Source organism: Vespa velutina, chromosome 24 (assembly GCF_912470025.1).
Source record: "Vespa velutina chromosome 24, iVesVel2.1, whole genome shotgun sequence".
Lineage (NCBI taxonomy): Eukaryota > Metazoa > Arthropoda > Insecta > Hymenoptera > Vespidae > Vespa > Vespa velutina.
The window spans coordinates 1,998,230-2,018,070 of NC_062211.1; the positions used below are offsets into that span (position 1 = coordinate 1,998,230).

General features: G+C 30.3%; 3 protein-coding genes across 11 annotated transcripts; 1 reads left to right on the top strand and 2 right to left on the bottom strand.

The window, feature by feature from the left end:
- Positions 1 to 485: 485 nt before the first annotated feature.
- On the bottom strand, positions 486 to 7,026 carry LOC124957179 (serine/threonine-protein kinase Tao). 2 transcript variants are annotated; one of them, XM_047513994.1, is made up of 12 exons: positions 6,626 to 7,026; positions 4,949 to 5,391; positions 4,472 to 4,820; positions 4,165 to 4,340; positions 3,851 to 4,013; positions 3,429 to 3,778; positions 3,115 to 3,360; positions 2,804 to 3,031; positions 2,476 to 2,715; positions 2,114 to 2,371; positions 1,693 to 1,949; positions 486 to 1,177 (listed from the first exon to the last, which is right to left on the bottom strand). In XM_047513994.1, the coding sequence occupies exons 2-12, from the start codon at positions 5,252 to 5,254 to the stop codon at positions 1,057 to 1,059; spliced, it is 2,694 nt and encodes an 897-aa protein (XP_047369950.1). In that variant the 5' UTR covers positions 5,255 to 5,391; positions 6,626 to 7,026; the 3' UTR covers positions 486 to 1,056. The 2 variants fall into 2 exon arrangements, with proteins under 2 accessions (XP_047369950.1, XP_047369951.1); XM_047513995.1 differs by lacking the exons at positions 4,472 to 4,820; positions 4,949 to 5,391; positions 6,626 to 7,026 and having other exon boundaries at positions 3,851 to 4,029; positions 4,165 to 4,266.
- A 120-nt stretch (positions 7,027 to 7,146) lies between these two features.
- LOC124957180 (cleavage and polyadenylation specificity factor subunit 6) lies at positions 7,147 to 19,841 on the top strand. Of its 7 annotated transcripts, none has more exons than XM_047513996.1 (12): positions 7,147 to 7,303; positions 10,555 to 10,712; positions 11,398 to 11,622; positions 11,751 to 11,978; positions 12,066 to 12,548; positions 13,473 to 13,599; positions 13,804 to 13,917; positions 14,391 to 14,683; positions 14,760 to 15,057; positions 15,221 to 15,485; positions 18,268 to 18,348; positions 19,269 to 19,841. In XM_047513996.1, the coding sequence occupies exons 2-12, from the start codon at positions 10,656 to 10,658 to the stop codon at positions 19,435 to 19,437; spliced, it is 2,340 nt and encodes a 779-aa protein (XP_047369952.1). In that variant the 5' UTR covers positions 7,147 to 7,303; positions 10,555 to 10,655; the 3' UTR covers positions 19,438 to 19,841. The 7 variants fall into 7 exon arrangements, with proteins under 7 accessions (XP_047369952.1, XP_047369959.1, XP_047369955.1 ...); XM_047513999.1 differs by having other exon boundaries at positions 7,148 to 7,303; positions 14,403 to 14,683; XM_047513997.1 differs by lacking the exon at positions 7,147 to 7,303 and adding an exon at positions 10,277 to 10,416.
- LOC124957181 (vacuolar protein sorting-associated protein 33A) lies at positions 7,421 to 10,519 on the bottom strand. Of its 2 annotated transcripts, none has more exons than XM_047514005.1 (8): positions 9,811 to 10,519; positions 9,531 to 9,727; positions 9,008 to 9,459; positions 8,759 to 8,879; positions 8,541 to 8,701; positions 7,926 to 8,471; positions 7,736 to 7,858; positions 7,421 to 7,647 (listed from the first exon to the last, which is right to left on the bottom strand). In XM_047514005.1, the coding sequence occupies exons 1-8, from the start codon at positions 9,913 to 9,915 to the stop codon at positions 7,559 to 7,561; spliced, it is 1,794 nt and encodes a 597-aa protein (XP_047369961.1). In that variant the 5' UTR covers positions 9,916 to 10,519; the 3' UTR covers positions 7,421 to 7,558. The 2 variants fall into 2 exon arrangements, with proteins under 2 accessions (XP_047369961.1, XP_047369960.1); XM_047514004.1 differs by having other exon boundaries at positions 8,975 to 9,459; positions 9,811 to 10,513.

Genomic DNA, 19,841 nt, shown 5'->3' on the forward strand with positions numbered 1-19,841 from the left:
TGAAGTAGTATTGGTATCATTAGAAATTATTTTTGATATATCATATCAAATGAATTTAATATCAAGAAAATCTTTTTGTGTATCATACCATTATTTGGGTAAAAATTGATATACATGTATTATATGTAGATTACACAAATCTTTTTATCTCTTATTATAATATGATACTAACCTGTAACACAAAGAATGATTTTTATAATAAGCAATTTTTTAAGAAAAGGTCATTTATAATCATATTATATATATATATATATTGTTTGTTATAATTATATAATATATATATATTATATGTTTGGAAGTAATATAAACTCGATTTTAATAAGTTTTCGTATTCAGCTTTTAATATTGTCAACAATTTTTTAAATCATGTTATAAAATAAAAATTAAAAATTATCTTCATTACTAATTTTCAATTTCATACAATAAAACTAGATAAAGCCATATACAATAAATTCGGCCTTGTTGTTTATTTTTCTTTTTCTCAATTTTTATATAATGGTCAATATTCATTATAATAAATGAATAAATTTAAAATACCTTTTCTCTAATCGAGCTATAAATTTATAAAGACAATACGAAAAATTCAAGAGAATTGAAATCATTCAAAATTCTTTAAATTTATTTATAAGAGACATTGAGAGTCAGATAAATTGTTATTGCTTTTTTTCCGATGTTATTCTTTTTCTTTTCTTTTTTTTTTCTTTTTTCTTTTTTTTCTTTTTTTTTTCTTTTTTTTTTTTAAATATGATAGAGGATGAGATTAATAATTACAATGCTGCAAAAAGCATCTAAATTTTCCTTCAATATGAAGGAATATTTCTTCAAACCAAGAGCTTCTGTGTTGACATTTTGATAATAAAGAAGTATCCCAATAGATTAACTTCAGTCCAATACACATTTCCAATCCTAAAAACTTTTTTTTAGGTTTGAATTAATGCACGCAATGAGTCAACCACTGTTTCATCCGTATAAGTCATAGAACTATAGATCGGGAGACTCATTATGTACTTACTACAGGCAGACACATACATACATATTCTATTAATATAATTAAAATTAAAGACTATTAGGGGGGAAGGATGTAGAGCTATTACTGTGAGCCAGACTTAACATTGAGCCACTAAGGCTTTCATCATCTGGATACGATTCTTTTGATGCTTCTGCTATCGCCAGAGCACTGAAATAATGTTAACAACATATTGATAAGTTTTATAATATAAATCTATCAAATTATTAGAATAGAGTTTAGTAATATATGGACCAATGATTATGAAAGTGATCTAAGTCATATATATATAATATATATATATTTTTTTTTTTTTTTTTTTTTTTTTTTTTTTTTGACATGTTGATTTGAAATATTTAAAAATTATTTTTTCATAATAATACGAACACAGAAAAATTAAGTATATTAATTATTCTTGAAAATTATGTAATTGAAAAAAATTTTCGAAATAGTACCTAATAAAATATGTCTTTTAATATCTCAAATGACTAAATGATAAACTAGACATATAATTTCTATTTTTATAAAATATCATTTCACACATATGAGTCGGTGATCATAAAAGTTGTCTAAAATGCAAAAATATTAATAAGTTAATAATAAACCTAAGGATATTAATCTTTATTTTTTTTATTTTTTATATTTTACAAATTATAGATATAAAAAGTATATTGACAAATATTTACCTGAATCCTATTCTTGCACTTTCCTCGTCAAATTGTTGTAATTCACGTTCTTGTCTTTCATGTAACAAACGTATTCGTTCGCTGCGCTCGCGAAGAAATTCTTGCGTTTCGAGTTCCATTTTTTGTTCAAGTAAAGCTCGTCTCACAGATACACGATCTTCTAATTCACGTCGTTCACGATTTCTCTGTGCTTCGGCTTGCATCTTGTTTTTAGACTGATACGCGATCAAAATCTCTAATTCATAATTTAACCTTTCCTATTGAAAATGTAATTATATTTCCGTTAAAATTAACATCCAACAGAGTTATTAATTCTAATTAATTCGAACATTCTAATAAATATGAAATATTTGTATGTAAACAATATATATATATATATAAATATTATATATAAATATTATATATATATATAATATTTAACCTTAAGATTATGACACTGGACTTCCTGCGATTCATCTAACCGTATACTTTGTTTCTGAAGCATTTCAGCAATACTTTGTTCATATTGATCTCCTAAAAGTGCTAGTTTTCGCCTCTGTTCCTCTTTTAATTTCTTTATAACTGCTTTCTGTTCATCCTTTGGAGTTGTTTGCAATATCTGTGCTTTTAATGCCTTATACTGTCTTGTCTGTATCTTACAAGTTTCCCTAAACTGCTTGCGAATTTGCATTTCTTTTTGCTGAAATAATTAATATTAAAAGAAAATATATATAAATTTTTTTTTCTATTTTAAAATTTAACTTATTATAAATTAAGAGACGGGTTTTAGATGATATTTCTTACCTTGAGGCTCTTTGGCTGTTGCTTAAGTTCAAGTGCGTGTTTCTTACGTAAATCACGTTCAGCCCGTTGCATATAATCCTGTTGATTACAAAGTTCAGTAGCATGTTGTCGAAGAACTTGATCTTCTCTAAGAGCATGCACTGCTCTTTGTTGTCTGTATTCTAATTCTTGAGTCTTTTCATGATGCCGTAACAGCATGGCATGTGCTTGCTCTAATTGTTGTTGTCTTTTATTCAATTCCTAAAATATGAATTTGAAAGTCATATTTAATAAATGAATATACGTAATCAATAAAATTTATAAATAACATAAATAACGTGTTACTAACTTCACGTAAAAGCTCTTGTTCAAGACTGTGAAAGATAAGCAACTTTTTTCTTCTAAATTTACGAATCTCAAGATCAAGATATTCTCTTTGTCCTCTAGCTAAGCGTTGTTCTTCCTGTGCTTCCATTTGCCTTAAATTATCTTTTTGACTTTGAAGAGTAGCATCCCTTTGTCGCTTTGGTGTTACTTCATCCTGAGAAAGTTCTTTTTTCCATCTTTCTTTGTATGCCTATAATCAAACAAAGAATAATAAGTTTACAAAGAATCTTTCAGTAAGTAATATAAATTGATTCAAAATAAAAATTCAATTACTTTGTACTCTCGTTTTTGTTGAGCTTCAAGAGCTTTTCGATCAGCTTCTTGCCTACTTGTAATTTCTTTATGAAGTTTCTTTTCCGCATTTTGGTTTTGTTTAAGTTTACGTTCCAATTCTTGGTAATGCCTAAGCTGTAACTTCTCCAATTCTTTACTAAATTGTTGCAATAATGTTTCATATTCCTTATCTAATAATTGTTTATGGGATTCCATTTCCATTTTACAACGTTCTTCCAATTTAACCTATAAATAAAGTTAAAATTATAACATTAATCATTAAATATCAATACAAATATTATCTTGAAACTTACCAAAGCTCCTTGATGTTCTCGCCTCATCCTCTTATAACCGCTCATTTGTTCATGCATTTCCTCTTGCATATGTTCCTTTTGTTGTTTGGTCACAATTGATGTCGTTCTAATGGTTGCAAAATTATTGGCACCATGTTCCAGCAGATTAGCTGTGACACCACCACTTGTTATTTTATGTCGATTTCTAACAGAACCAGTGGAATAGTCATTTGAATCTGCATTAGGCAGTGGTAAGCTGTTTGTGGAGGAACTTTGAGAACTCGCTGATACTCCCATTGAATGAATTGAATGTTCTGAGGTAATTGAATTACTTTTGCTACTATCGCCACCAGTTTGTTCATCAGGAGTATCTTAAATAAAAATTTTATATTATTAAAGATATAAAGGAAGATTTTAAATAATGATATTGATAATATACACACCATCAGCATCCCCAACTGTACTTTCAGTTTCACATGCATCTATCATCAAAATCTTTTTCATTTTACGATAATTTAAATTGTCTAGTTCTCTAACAGCAGCTTTTGTTCTTTGAATCAAATCTATTAAGACTTGTGGAGAACGTGTTCTTGTAACAAACTGATGCTATAAAATAGAAAATCTATAAGAAGATAATCAACCAGACAGTACAATAGTTTTATATTAAGAAGCATCAAAATAAAGAATTTATATCAACTGTTTTAAATAGATAATCAATTTAACAATTGTATATTCATAATATATAGCAAAAACGTACAGACAGCAGTGTACCAGATGTTGGTCTTTCATTAGGACTTTTTGTAAGACAAACTTCAACAAAATGTCGAAAAACATCAGTCCAATCTGGTGAATTCAAAGCTGGAGTGTCATTTTGTGCAATATGATACAAAGCACTCATGGCATTCATATTAAAGTAAGGAGGCTTTCTCTCAGCTAAAATAATTAGAATTATACATATTTATATATATATATATATATATATATATATATATATATATATATATATAATTTTACACATTTATATTGAAAAGTAATAAGAGTTAGTAACATTAAAATAAACATACCTAGTTCAATGCATGTAATTCCTAATGACCATACATCCACTTTACCATCATATTGCCCTTCATCCATAGCTAATATCACTTCTGGTGCCATCCAATATGGAGTTCCTACAAAGCTATTTGCTGGACATTTTATACTAGCAGAACCAAAATCTGCCAATTTTACTGTTCCATTTTCGGTGAGAAGAATATTTCCTGCTTTAACATCCCGATGAATTCTTCCAAGAGAATGAAGGTAATGTAAACCACGTAAAACTCCTTCGCAGATTGCTGCTATTTCGTCTTCCTTTAAAGGTCTTTTATGTACCTCTATAATGTCTGATGCAGACCCAAGACAATATTCCATCACCAACTATATATATATATAAAAAAAAAAAAAAAAGATTCCAAGAAAGACCATTTCAATAAAATAAAAAGTTAATAATTTCTTATTATAATATAAATTATAATAATAATTTCTAATTCATTTCTTTTGCATACCCAGGCAGTGTGGTCCCTGAGGTAACAACCCTTATATTCTATAGTATTTGGGTGATTGAGTTGCCTAAGAAAACGAATTTCCTTTAAAATATCTTGCCACTTTTCAACCGTTTGTTTTCCCAAGTATGACATTTTCTTAATAGCAACGATTTCTTTGGTAACCAGGCATCGGGCATAATAGACAGCTCCAAAGCTACCATGTCCAATTTCCCGAAGGTCTTCAAATATCTTCTCCGGATCATTTTTCTCAAACAATTCTGCGATCTCTGGATCTTTAAGGCTACCGGGTCTTGAAACAGCTGGCATAGTAGAGAAATTGATGAATTAATGGCCGAGGCCTATTTCACAGACACCGTGCCTCTTTATTTAATAATAAAAGATGTTTCTAATCCTTTAATCTTTATCAATTCTCTGTCAATCCATTCCCAGGAATAACATTATATCTGGAAAAAGAAAAAAAGAAAAAGAAAAAAGAAAAATATCAGAGAAAATTTTACAGACGATTCAAGATCTTGAAACAATAACAATAAGGAATTTGGATCAACAAGGATTGTAAGAGAATAGAAAAACATTTAACATCATCGTATATGTGTATATATATATATATATATCACTCAAAGATAAAACACATTGAAAATTAATAATTTAAATATGAAAGAATTACGATGATTATCATACATCAACATCATAATTATCATCATCATTATCCTTGTTGATCGTGCAAACACAACACGTATTCTTCGAGAATCCTTGTTAAGAATCGAATCGCCGGAAAAGGGTTTACTTTTAAGGCGAGGGAATCGTGAACCTAAGGCGGTCGAAGAAGTGGTGGTATGTCGAGAACGCGCATTCTCCGCGCTCACACGTGAAATCGTCGAAGAGAATTATTTTGGCGTTTCGTGGGGGGGAAGTGCGCCGTAATAAAGAAATAAAGAGGGTGTTATCGAATTGTTGATCGGCCGAATAAACAACGAGTATGACGAGTTTCGCGTTAAATTCGCAGGAGACGGAAAATGCGGGCGTAAGGAGGGTTGGGTCTTCTTCATTCGGGACGATCGCGTCCGAGCAAGCGAGCGAGGCATCGAACGCAGAAAAAGATAGGGAAGAAAAAGAAAGAAAGAAAAGAAGAGAAGAGAGGAGAAGAGAAGAGAAGAGAAGAGAAGAGAAGAGGAGAAGAGAGGAGAGTGAGTGAGATAGATAGATAGATATATAGAGAGAAAAAGAGAGAGAGAGAGAGACAGGGGAAAAGAAGAACGAGGGAGAAAGAGAGGAAGATATAGAGAGAAAGAGAGAGAGAGAGAGAGAGATAGAGATAGACAGATAGAAAAAGAGAGAGAGAGAGAGAGAGAAAGAAAGAGGGAGAGAAAATGAGAAGGACGAGAGGAAAGGAAAATTAAAGAAAGACGAAAGAAAGAGACAGACGAGGAATTGGTGATGGCATAGAGGAAGATCGTCCTCGTCCTCGTCGTCGTCGTCACTGCGATCAAGGAGACAAGTCATGCGTCCGCATTGGTCGAATGACATCCCCGTGTCCTGGACGAACGACTGCTTCCCGGCGAAATGCGGTTCAAGTTCACGAACGATTTCTCTCTCTCTCTCTTTCTCTCTCTCTCTCTCTCTCTCTCTCTTTCTTACTCCTTCATTGCGATTGCAAAGAGGGTAAAAAATAATATTCACCTCCAAAATGGCGAGTGAGTGAGCAGCACGGAGGCATGCGCGCAACTTGAAGAAAATTCACTTCACGATAGGCAGCTCTTTTTTCTGAACCACGATGATCCTTCAAACATATTAAGATCCGGTGGATCCGTGAGATCTTTCGTCCTATGAGAAATGCACCGCACCCCGGAAAACGACGTACACGCCCCGTACGTGTCACGCAAACTTACGCACGCACGCACGCACGCACGCACGCACACACACACACGCGCGCACGAGACGCGACGAGAAAAACTGCAGTGGCAATCTCGACGCGATACACGGCACGACACAGACCGTTTGCCCGGATGCCTAAGAGAATTTCGCGAAACTTTTTCACGCCTTTTCGCTTTCCTATACCGTCGTGTTCTGTTACGACTGTCGAGCCGTCTGTCGATGATCTGTGGCGCTCTACGTTGGTAGACTTTGTAACTAAATGGTACTTGGATCGCCGGTAAATGCGAAACGTCTTTTTTTTTTTTCTTTTTTTTTTTTGTTACTCCTGTCTTCTTTTCTTCTTATATTAGTACCCCCTACCGTTACCGAATTCAAATTCGTTACTCGTTTTTGGAAACATTCAACGATCGTACCCGCGAAATGTCCATAAGTTATTCCATCTTTTCTGTCGATGATTATAAAATACGCTCGTCGGCCTAATTGGTTCGTAACAATTTTATATTATTTAATGTTTAATCATAAATCAATGAAGCTTTTCTTTTTGGGTTGTAGAAAATAATGAAATTGAAGTTTTTGTTATTTTTGTTATTAGAAGTTCATATATTTAATTTTACTGTTCAGCTTTTATACCTGTGCTTTAATTAAATCTATAAATAGAATATACGTATGTATATATTATATATATGACACATTTGTTTTGGGATAAGATATAGAAATATTTATTTGTCATTTATTAAATCAAATGTTTTCCATGTTTTCCATTAATGACGATAGGAATGTATTACCATTTATAAGCTTTGTTGTCCCCACGATAAATTCGACATTTACTAAAAGAAAGTTATTTTATATATTTTTTTTTCTTTTTTTTTTTTTTTTTCATTATCTATCGATTCTAATCATTAATATTATACTTACGATCTTCTTGTTGAGATAAAAATCTTAAAGCTGATATCTCTGCAAATGTGCATCCTCCGATAAAAAATACTAAAACTAATTTTGGAGGATCTGAGTTTGAATCTTCGCTAGTAATAGAATTTCCTATAAAAAGGTTAATTATTATGTTTTAAATATCATACTTTTCTTCTAAGTGATAAAAGATTCATACTTCTTCCTGTAAACGCTAAATTGTATGAAACATTGGTTACGGTAGGTCCTGGTAATAAACCCATTACGTCGTTTAATCCTTGCCAACCATTTGGTTGAATTAATTGTTCCGCCAACCTAATACTAAGAGGTGCATATATAGAATGAACGTAACTAATATCTTTGGGTGTTATTTCGCTTTCATCTTCTACTGTAAGGCGTAATGCTTTTCTCAATACAGTGTATTGACGTATGGATTGCTGTGCTTTCAACAAACCAGCTTTTTCTAAATTTAAAAGCGTTGGTAAATGTTGATATCCATAAGTTTGTATTATTTCTCTTTTATAATAATCTAATAATTTTGGTTTTAAACCAGAATTTGTCAATGATTGTATACAAAGAAGGCGAAGCACTTTGAGCAATGGTTGTTGTTGTGCTATTAAATCTTCTATATATGAATTGGGTTTGTCTGTATCGATACAATTTAAAAGTTCTTGTTCGACTTGTAAAGATTCTAAAAAGCTGTTGGAGTCAGTGACTTCCTTTATCATCTCTGCTATCGTTGTATCTATTGAAAAAACCTATGTTATTTCTAAGAATATTTAAAACTTTTAACACATCATTTTGAATAACTTACGCCTTGCTAAAGATTGTTTTGTTGCCAACATATGTGGTAGTTTAGCAACAAATTGTTTTATTTCTTGAACACTTTTATCCCCATGTCGCTCATCAAATTGTGAAGAAATAACTTTAGCTTTTTTACTAAGCACCGGACCTACTCCATTGAAATTTTTATCTCTGCGAATCGTAAAAATATAAATCCTATTGCAAAGAATACAAAAAATTTATATTTACCTAATTTCAGTAAACAATTCTTCTCCAGAGTTAAGTATAATTTGTTCTTTCTCATTGAGAGACATTACAGTTGGAGAATCATTAGAATCATGAAATTTTCTGGCAGGCAACTGTACAGTATCTGAAATTTATTCATTTGATATCGGATTATACATATACAGAATTTTTATAAATAAAATTATAACGAAGAAAAGTAATTTCTAACAAATACTTTACTGTATTTTATGCCAAATATCTCATCTATTAAACCTTCATAAGTTAATTGAGTGACTAAGGGTGATAATAAATCCACAGATCTATCTAGTAATAATAAATGTTCTATAGGTGTTGGTTGTAATACATTCATTTTACTATCTTCTTCTTCTCGATTTAATCTTTCCAATAATTCACATACTTTAGCGGCAGCAGGTCCTCTACCTGTAACCTTTGAAATCTTTCCATATAATCTTTGTAGACCTTGAATAGCTTGAGCTACTTCATATAAACAAGTAGGATCATTTTCTAAATAAAATTCTTTGAATGAATCATTAAGTTCCATAGAAAGAAGATCGCTATCAAATGGAAATATATCACATTTAAATTCTTCTATTAATGTAAAACTGCCAAAAACACCTCGATTTTGAAGTTTCTTTTGACATAACAGACTTTTCCTTGGTACGAAAAGTAAATGAAATTCCTTACGAGGTCTTTTATCCTCTTCTCTGTTAAAGCATATACATATTATAATATAGATATTTTAAAAATTATTGAAATAATTTTATATAACGCATACCCATGTACATTCTCAGCTATTAAATCCATCAAAGCTAATTGGGGTCTAGTGATAAATATAATATTTGCAATATTGGAAGGTATAGATAATGTTCCTCCACATAATGGATATATTTTGACAACATCGTGTTCCTCTAACAGATTATATTTTGCAACAAGTCCAATTGGACCGCCAAGTGATTGATCCCAAATAATTGCCTGTTAAAGTAGAATTATATGTAGGATAAAAAAAAAAAAAAAAAAAAAGAAAAAAATTTAATATCCATACAATCAGTTATTACCTTTGTACCATCACATTGTTCAAGAAAATGTAACAATTGTTTTCTTGCTTGTTCTTGTATAAGAGCAACATTTAATCTTCCACTTGATAAATGTGTCAAAGACATTACAAATATATTTAATACCTATTGTATATTATTAAGTAGGTAGAATTATTAATATCCATTCATTTCTATCGTTTTGACAGCTTGGTATTAGATAGAATCAGATTTATGGTTATACACAATTCATTGGCAATCTGAGAAAACATAAAGTTTAGCTCATACTTGCTCACTCTTATTCATTCTTTGATCACAAAATTGTGGACCAATTTTGTTAGTTTGTTTTCGTTTCTTCTTCTTTATTGGTCGATGCCAAATGAGATCGATAAAATGTAAAATTTAAAAAGGATTAAAGTGATTCGTTGACGTTCGGGACAAGGGCCATTTTGAGAACGACATCTGGTAACTGAAAATTTGAAATTCACGATATCGAGCTATTTCAAGTTGACTAATAACTGTGTTGATAACTGTGCCTATAGGGAATTCTTATTTCTAACACGATAGCAAAGTATGCACCTCTAATAACCCTGTTTTTTTATTATTATTATAGATTATTCTTACGAGAAGGTATCACAAGTTTTGACTTTATTTCTATTTATAGGAATTTAGTATCGATTAAGAATTTTAATTAACGCGCGTTATAATACAACCACGTTTTAATTTTTTCCTGCCAATGAAAATGTGTGTGTTAACTTGTGTTTTTAGACCGCCTTTTACACGTATAAGAGGGCGTTCGAGTACTAACCTCTGAATCGAGGAAGGAAATTGATGGGCTTGGTGCTGCAGTTAGCGTCGGTGTGCGTAAAATGGCGGACGGTGACATTGATTTGTACGCCGATGATCTCGAGCAAGATTTCGCGCAGGTAATTCGATCTTATCTTTGATAATAATACAGAGTTGAATATTATTCGTAATTATTAAGAGCGAGAATATTAAAAAAAATCAATAGCCGATAGTGATAAAAATACGCGTTAGTATATCGGAGTGTTCGGCGTCATGGAGGAGCGATGTTAACGATCGCTCGATGAACTCTGCGAAGCCCTTATGCCCGTAATACCAGTATTATCGTGATCTGCTTTTGTGTGAAAGCAATCGGAATACGCGAAAACTTTTTTCTAAGCTACGTTTCATAAATAGTGCGTTTTGTGTATACGCGTAAAAAAACTTCGGACCTAGCACAAATACGAGTAATAGAGGTTTCCAGCAGGAAAATCAAAATGGTGTTAGCGGTAAGGCAAAAATGTCGTAGTATTATTTCCACTTCGATTATCAAATTTTAGTTGTATGGAGCACTGCATTTGCACTGCATGTGAAATCTAAATCTATAATGAAAATTTTATCTCATTGAGAAAAGAAAATATTTTAAAAGCGTGTACCATTACATGTGAATAAATTTCTATTAAATTTATCAACTCTAAGTTTGCATTAAAGCAAGTATTTGGTGGCTGCCAGAGCATATGCTTTATTACGTGGTAAATTATAACACAGATTGTCATTAATATTTACATTGTTATTTAACAATATATTTTCTCTTTGAATATGCTTTAGGACGAATTTGCTGGCGATGGTGTGGATTTGTACGACGATGTAATCGCAGCCCCAGCAGGCGGTAATGGTGGTGTTTCCAGTGGGAATACTGGGGATGGAGGAGGTGATACTACATCTACAAATGAGGAAACTAATGGGAATGCACCTTATCATCAGCTTGGGAACAACATCCAACCTAATCAAATAGGAAGACGTCATCAACTATACATTGGGAATTTAACTTGGGTATATAACAATATATACTTTATTTATCTATTTTTGTTTTGATTTGTTTAAATTTAAAATATACTTTGCATTTAAATATATACTTATAAAATTAGATTATGAAAGCTATGTTTCTATTATTTTCACAGTGGACAAGTGATCAAGACATAACTGATGCGGTCCAAAGTATCGGTGTATCTGATTTTGTTGAAGTAAAATTCTTTGAAAATAGGGCAAATGGACAATCTAAAGGTTTCTGTGTAATTTCTCTGGGCTCAGAACAAAGCATGAGAATCTGTATGGAAAGATTACCTAAAAAAGAATTACATGGCCAAAATCCAGTTGTAACATTTCCAACGAAACAAGCTTTAAATCAGGTAAATAAATGTTGTCTTAGATAAATAATATAAAAGTTAAGAAGTAAAATAAATAAAATATAAGTAATAAACTTTTTGTATTACTAGTTCGAATCTCAATGCAAGACACGACCAGCACCTGCTCCTCAGCAAAGTCAGAGTCAGCGCCCTCATAATCCGCACCAACATCAGCCGCCTATGCCTCCTCATCAACAACATCCACAACATCCACAACATCCTCAACATTCTCAACAAAATCATGGTCCTAGAATGATGATGGGTCCTCCCCAGGGTGTTAGACCACAAAGAATGCCACCACCAGGTATGGGGCCACCTGGACCTGGTGGACCTGGCCAACAAGGTCCACCTCGAATGCATGGACCGCCTATGGGTCCGGGTCCTGGACCACATCATCCTTTACCTGGACATCCTAATCAAGGCCCGCCTCCACCAGGATATCAGCAAGCACCATGGAACAGTCCTAGACCAAATGGTCCACCTGGACCACCAAGAGGTCCAAGTGGACCTGGTGGCCCGCCACAGCAAGGACCTCCAGGACCAGGACCTGGACAGCACAGACCACCAGGCATGGTATGTGATAGATATAAATAGCATGAAATGTAATAGACATTGTATAGTTTGTTAAGTACATATAAATTTAATAATATATTAAATATTATATAAAATTAATATTATATAAATTATATAAAATTATAGGAATTATATAAAAAGAGTTCTTGCCAATACATTTTATATGGCTATATTTCTTATATATTTTCATCAAAAGTTTCTTTGAAAAATGTTCAAGTCGAGCAAAATCTCGTATTGCATTACAATTTCTATATTTATAGAAATTTTTCTAAAAATCCTTTTCTTTATATATGAAAAATCAAAACATATATAATAGATAACCAAATAAACTAAGATTCTGCAAAGTTGTAAGTTCTTTTAGATTTTTTTTTTCTTTATTTAGAAATTAATATAGATTATATTGTTCAAAAACTTAATAATTATTATATAAGTTTGAATATTTTTTGTACTTACATGTTTTAGATTATAAACAGAGTTAATAAGAGACCTTTAAGAAGCCAGTTACCATATATCATAAATAACTTATGAGATTCTGTTTTTTTTTTTATCTCCATTGAAAAACAAAAGCAACTATAAAGAAAAACAACAATAAAATTCCTATATAATTAACAAAGTACAATTAGAGTATATGAAGGTTATTGCATGAAATTGGCACATAGTAAATAACTAACTGGCTTTGATAATAAATTACTGAAATACAATTTTTAAGATTAACAACTTCTTTATCTTGATTATTACACTTCCATGAGAGTATATTAATAATATATATGTATTTATATATACTTTATATTCTTTGTTTCTGTATATATTATGAATATATAAAGTTATTTTTATCCTTTCAATAATTACCATTTATAAAAATATAAATAAATACCATTTGAAAATGGATATATAAAGTAAAACTATTTCTTTGCTCTCATTCAGCAATTTCATGGTGGTCCACCTGGACCCCCTGGTCAGGGTCCTCCTCGTGGACCACCTGGACATCCTGGAGGACCTCCAGGTGACCCCAGGGGTGCTCAGCCACGACCAGAATGGAATCGACCGCCAGGTTTGTAAATTATTAAGAGAAATCGCGTTACGATTAGACATTTGAAACATCTTGGATTTATATGCTTTTTTCTATTCGTGATATAAATATAGGTATTCTATAATTGCACATTTGTGTGTTCCCAAGTTAGCATTATAATCTGTACAATAGTACACATATGTTTTTCCAAATATATATGCTGACAAGATTATTCAATGTGCATAGGAATGCATCATGGGCCTCAGGGACCACCAGGTTTCCCTCAACATCAACATATGCAAGGCCCACAACCTGGCCAAGGGCCACCACAGAGAGGACCTCCTCCAGGTTCTATGGGTGGTGAGAGTTTTGAAACGTTCATAAAATGTTATTAATGTCATTCCGTGTCAGTTGTTATAGTAGTGCATGATATTGAGGGAAATTCACTTTTAACATGTGCATAAAGATACAAGGTGTTTCAAATAACTATATTTGTATAACAAATAATTACAATTAAGTTTGTAACATTCATGTAATTTGTAAAAAAATAACACATTAATATTAACCCATTATTTATTTATTTTTTGAAATGAGATATTTTTATTATCTTTAATGTATTTATTTTTCTTTTTATTTCACAGAAAGCTAAATTAATTGCATGAATGTTTTAACAAGAATACGACTTGATATAATTTATAAAGAAGAAAATATTAGGCCCAAACGAATCAAAAAATATACTAAAAATATAGAAAGATGTATACATAAAAACATCCCTAGTAGCGTATATAAAGTAATTATATATGCTGTTACACCCTAAAGTCAATATTGATCAGGAATGTTACCAGGTCCAGGTGGTCCTCCTCCTGGACATGGTGGACCTCCTCAGGGACCACCTCAAGGACCTCCAGGAGGGCCGGCACCGCATGTGAATCCAGCATTTTTTCCACAAGGACCACCACATCAACATCCAGGACAACATCCTCCAGGACCTCCTGGTCCTCCTCATGGTCCACCTCATGGCCCGCCTCACGGACCACCTCATGGACCACCCCATGGGCAACCGCATGGTCCACCCCATGGACCACCGCATGTACCACCGCACGGCTATGGGCCACCTGCAGCACAGGTATAAGTTATATAAGAAAAAATATTTAACCTTAAAAGCTTTAATCTTAATAAGTTTTATGTAAACGTACTTTTAGCCACCTTATGGTGCACCAGGACCTGATCATCGTCCTGAAGGTCCTCCTCCGCTTACAGATCAAGAATTTGAAGAAATAATGGGACGCAATAGAACAGTGTCCTCTTCTGCTATAGCCAGAGCAGTATCGGATGCTGCAGCAGGAGAATATGCAAGCGCCATTGAAACTTTAGTTACTGCAATTTCTTTAATAAAACAATCTAAAGTAGCTGCAGATGATAGATGCAAAATATTGATCAGTTCGCTTCAAGATACTCTGCGAGGTGTTGAAACAAAGAGTTATGGTTCTGCTCGCAGAGGTGAGTAATGCAATATTTTAGATTATCATCAAATTATAACGAGGAACTGTGTAACATTGTTTTCTTCAATTATTTGAAATGTTACAATGTTAAAAATTTGTTTTTTTTTGTTTTTTGTTTTTTTTTTATTTTTTTTTATTTTTTTTTTTTTATATATATATAGAACGTTCTCGTTCGCGAGACAGAGAACGTAGTCATAGAAGACGTCGTGAACGATCTAGAAGTCGTGATCGAGAATATAGAGAACGTAGCAGAGACAGAGATAGAGAACGTGATCGAGAACGTGATCGTGAAAGAGAAAGAGATCGTGACCGTGATAGGGAACGTTATTATAGTGAACCGTATCCCCGAGAAAGATCACGCAGCAGAGAGAGAGACCGTGATCGAGAGAGAGATCGGGAATACAGAGAAAGGAGCAGAGAAGAAAGGTAAGCGCAATTTTCAACAAATTATTTCTATCACACACTTTGTATTGTAATTAATTATAGCGTGTATATTTAAAATAACTTAGTTAAAAATTGGTCAACTCGCAAACCATCCCATATGGGGGTACATACAGTACAGCTCAAGTGTATAAACTCATGTGCAACATTACATTCGTCTTAAGCAACAAACCTAAGTATATGCTAATATTTGGAATAGTGATCATTCCAAGATTATTTAAGTGTTCTTGCTCTTCAGATTAAAAAAAAAAATGTTGACAATTCTAAAAATTACTTAAGAATACATTATTAAACCCAAAAATAATTCAATATTGAAAAATTTCATGAAGGTGCATTGTGAGTTATAATACATGAAAATCATAACTTATGATTAAATTCAATATAGTGGGTTTGATTATTTATTGAAAAAAGTCAAGTTTTAATATTTAAAATCTTGAAAAGAAAATAATATCATGTGTCTATTATTTTATATACAATTAATGACACATATATAAAAAATCATCATAAGTTTTCTATAATAGATCATAAAATTTCTATAAGACATCAATACAAATGTGAAAGAGAAACTTGAAAGAAACTTAGCATTTAATTGTATAATATTATAAATATGTTAGTTTACACACAATGACTTTTTTATAAGTCAGTGTTAATACTTTAAATGAATGATTTTCAGCATTTGTGAACTTTTCATTAATGTGTTTGTTGTTGAGTGTAAGAGTATTACATACTCGGATTATAATAGGATTGAAAATATTAAACATGATATTTAAAATATCCTAAAAACCCATCGCATATATATGTCAAATTCTGGCTGGTTAATTAAGTTTTATATTTATTTATATTTTTTATTAGGAAGATAAAATTACATTATATAAATATACTTGTTAAATTTTGACGCGTATTATTAAAAGTTGATTGTAAGATCAACAGCCTGAATTTGATAGTACAAAATATTTCTTTGGTTTATTGGCCAATTGATACTTGTCGAATCGATTTTCTTATTATGTACCTATGGTATATAAAATAAAACAGTATATACCTTAAATTATAATATAATTAGCATTAAGTTATTAAACAATAGATTATATAAATGACCAAATTAGGAATTAAATTTCTTTATTTTAATGTACAATCGTTTGAATCTTTTTAAAAGCAGTTTGCGTTTGTAGGAAAAAGTTCATATTTTTTTCTACAGTATAAATTTTATTCAAATGTTGACAAAAGATAATTTAATATGAATAGAAATCGGAAATATTCCATATAATTTTATATAGAAGCGGATTTTTATTTCTATTTTTAATGTGATTCCGCATTTATCGAGTGTCATTAAATATGTGAAATATTAGCACCATTGTAGCAAATAGATTTAACAATGCGGTGAAATAATATATACATTCATGGTAGTACTTCTTGGTAAGATATATTTTGATATAAATGTATAATCTCTCGATCTAGAGTGTGTATATATATATATATATACTTATTTGTCTATATATATATATATATATATATATATATATATATATATATATATATATAGACAAATAAACATTTAAATGCAATGAAAATTTCAAAGAAATATATGTTTATTATTTATGATTCTATGGTGAAGCCAAAATAATTATCTTCTTTAATTTTTTTTTTAATTAATCGTTAAATATATGAATATATGAATATAGAAGATTTTATTATTTAAACAAAATCTAATAGATTTTATTTATTATATTTCTAATGAACATAAATTTACAAAAAGTAACAAAAACTTTTTAAAATATAATTGAAAAATTTGATAGAAGAATATTTTATTTTTAAGAAAGCATTATTTTTATCTTTATTTTAGAAATGTGATAAAATGTATTAACACACACAGTCATTTTTAATTATTATTAAATAAAGATTTTATATTAGCGTATGAGCAATAGTACTCGAATATAAAAACTTGAAAAATATGTCAATTAATTATATTTATTTTTATGTCTTCTACATTTGTTAAAGAGTATTATCAAATAATTAGATATTTACTGCATCTTTATTTTTTATTTTAAAGAAAGATTTTTATACAAATTTAAAGTCTGATTATATTGGTAATACACCGATGATACATTTATTTTATTGAAATATCACAGAAAATGATTTATCTAACATGCATATATGTATTATGAATATGATGCTATGTCGTTCAAATGATATGAAATATTAGAATTAGTATTTTATATTAAAGTACTACCAAAAAATTATATAGATATAAATATAAATTTAAATCATTCTTTCATATACATTTCATTTTTTTTTAAATTTAATATCGACACTTAAATACAATCAACATAATGTACATATGCAGTTTAATTGCATTTTCAATGGTTATGCTATATTTTATCTAAAACAATTTTACTGCACATGCACCATACATACATGTATATTTATATATATATATGTATATATATATATATTTTTTTTAAACATGTCACGTTCTTTTTTAAAATATAATTTTTAAAAAAGATAATTGTAAGATACAAATATAAGTTACATACAAATTGATTTAATATATGCATAATAAGAAAAGATGCAATAATTCTTTACATATATATGTATATATATATATATATTTTTACATAGGCTTCATTTATTTTGATTTTTATTTAAAAATATTGAATATATATATATAACTAAAGTACAAATTTTACTTAATATATTTTCTCTTAACAAATTAGAAGCCTGGTAAATTAGTATTAAAAAATCATAACACAAAATATGCATTTTTCATTAGTACGACACGTCAGTCAGCCAGGCCAAGAGTAAAAGAAGAACCGCCAGAGGCGGCTCCTGTCTCGTCTTCCAAGGCGTCTAGGTAATCTCCTTTTTTTTTCTTAAAATGAATGCATGTAAATACAAGTCCCATGTATCACAAATACATATTGTCAGTAAACATGAAACTAAACGAATATAAAAAGCATATTAAAGCGATGCCATATTATAACTTGTAACTCACACATATTACCATTTAAAGAAATTAAAAACTATAATAAAAATATATCATGGCCTATAATTATTAAATAATAAGTTTGAAGTATACCTGCAACATGATAACATGTTTAAGAGATTAAATGTACATTGCCATGTACAATTCTGTGCTCTTTATTATTTCCATTATATTTTGTTAATGGGTATGGTATACCTTTCCTATTTAATTACCAAATGTTATATATCAAACCAATAGATATATACAAGAAGAATATATTATTTATAATAAAGAGAATTTATTTTTTTTTTACAAGTAATATTTGTTTTAGATTTTTCTTAAAAATGTATCGTTAAAGTGAAAACAACAATAGACAACAATGGATTAATTTTAACATATTCTCTCAATCATTTCAGATAATCATTGAAAACATTTCTTTGCGCAAAATTATTTGACACTCCAATTTATTTTTCTTGTCAATATACGAATTGGATATTTTATGTGTATATATTATATATTTTAATATATATATATATATATTTTTATTATAAGAAAATAAAAATAGAAAAAGTATAAATATGTAATATATATAAAAAAAAAAAAAAAACAAAAAAAAAAAAAAAGCGTGCGATTAAAATTATCTCAGGAGGAAGTTGTTTGTTTTAAATATTTTTTTGTAAATTATCAGGGAATAAATGTAATTTATAATTTAAATAGTTATTGTTTGATAAAATAGCGATATACGAAGAGACGTAAGATATAGGGTTCAACATTAAAGTAAGATAATTTGGCTGACGTGTCCTGTGTAGGTATTATGACGATCGCTACAGGGAACGTGAACGAGACAGAGATCGAGAACGAGAATCAAGCCGAAGACCATCTGAACGAGAAAGAGAACCTGAACGTGAACGAGAACGGGAACGGGAAAGAGATCGTCGTGATGAAAGAGGAGACTCTTCGCATCGGTCAAGACATTAAACGGATTTGAAGAGAACAATATAGTGGAATGATAAGGATAACCCACAACATTGTGATCCTCAACGTAGTCTTGTTCGATTTCAAAAAAGAAAAGAAAAAAAAAAATTAAAAGGAACTACCGCTTGTAATTACAATGGACATATTTTGTCCAATCAAGATTCATAAAAGATGTTGACAATGTTTTTAGTAGGAAGATATATATGATATCTTTTTTGCATTCAACCTTATATAGTAAATACGATGATAATATGATTTATGCGGTAATTCGTGTGTTTATTATTTCAGTTAAAAAAAAAAAAAGAAAAAAAAAAAGAAAAAAAAATAGAAAAAAGAAAAAAAAGCTCACATTATAAGATTCAGTAGAATTATATTAATACACTTACGTTTCTTCTTCTTCTTCTTTT

What these genes read in the sequence shown, in the direction of transcription:
- LOC124957179 (XM_047513994.1), bottom strand. Translation starts at nt 5,254, where the DNA reads ATGCCAGCTGTTTCAAGACCCGGTAGCCTTAAAGATCCAGAGATCGCA. An exon ending in TCAGGGACCACACTGCCTGG is followed by an intron (nt 4,821 to 4,948) that starts GTATGCAAAAGA and finishes ATATATATATAG; the next exon opens with TTGGTGATGGAATATTGTCT. An exon ending in AACAAAAACGAGAGTACAAA is followed by an intron (nt 3,032 to 3,114) that starts GTAATTGAATTT and finishes GTTTGATTATAG; the next exon opens with GCATACAAAGAAAGATGGAA.
- LOC124957181 (XM_047514004.1), bottom strand. Translation starts at nt 9,915, where the DNA reads ATGTCTTTGACACATTTATCAAGTGGAAGATTAAATGTTGCTCTTATA. An exon ending in ATAGCTGAGAATGTACATGG is followed by an intron (nt 9,460 to 9,530) that starts GTATGCGTTATA and finishes ATGCTTTAACAG; the next exon opens with AGAAGAGGATAAAAGACCTC. An exon ending in TTTATCTCAACAAGAAGATC is followed by an intron (nt 7,648 to 7,735) that starts GTAAGTATAATA and finishes ACTTTCTTTTAG; the next exon opens with TAAATGTCGAATTTATCGTG.
- LOC124957180 (XM_047513996.1), top strand. Translation starts at nt 10,656, where the DNA reads ATGGCGGACGGTGACATTGATTTGTACGCCGATGATCTCGAGCAAGAT. An exon ending in TCGAGCAAGATTTCGCGCAG is followed by an intron (nt 10,713 to 11,397) that starts GTAATTCGATCT and finishes AATATGCTTTAG; the next exon opens with GACGAATTTGCTGGCGATGG. An exon ending in ATGGGCCACCTGCAGCACAG is followed by an intron (nt 14,684 to 14,759) that starts GTATAAGTTATA and finishes ACGTACTTTTAG; the next exon opens with CCACCTTATGGTGCACCAGG.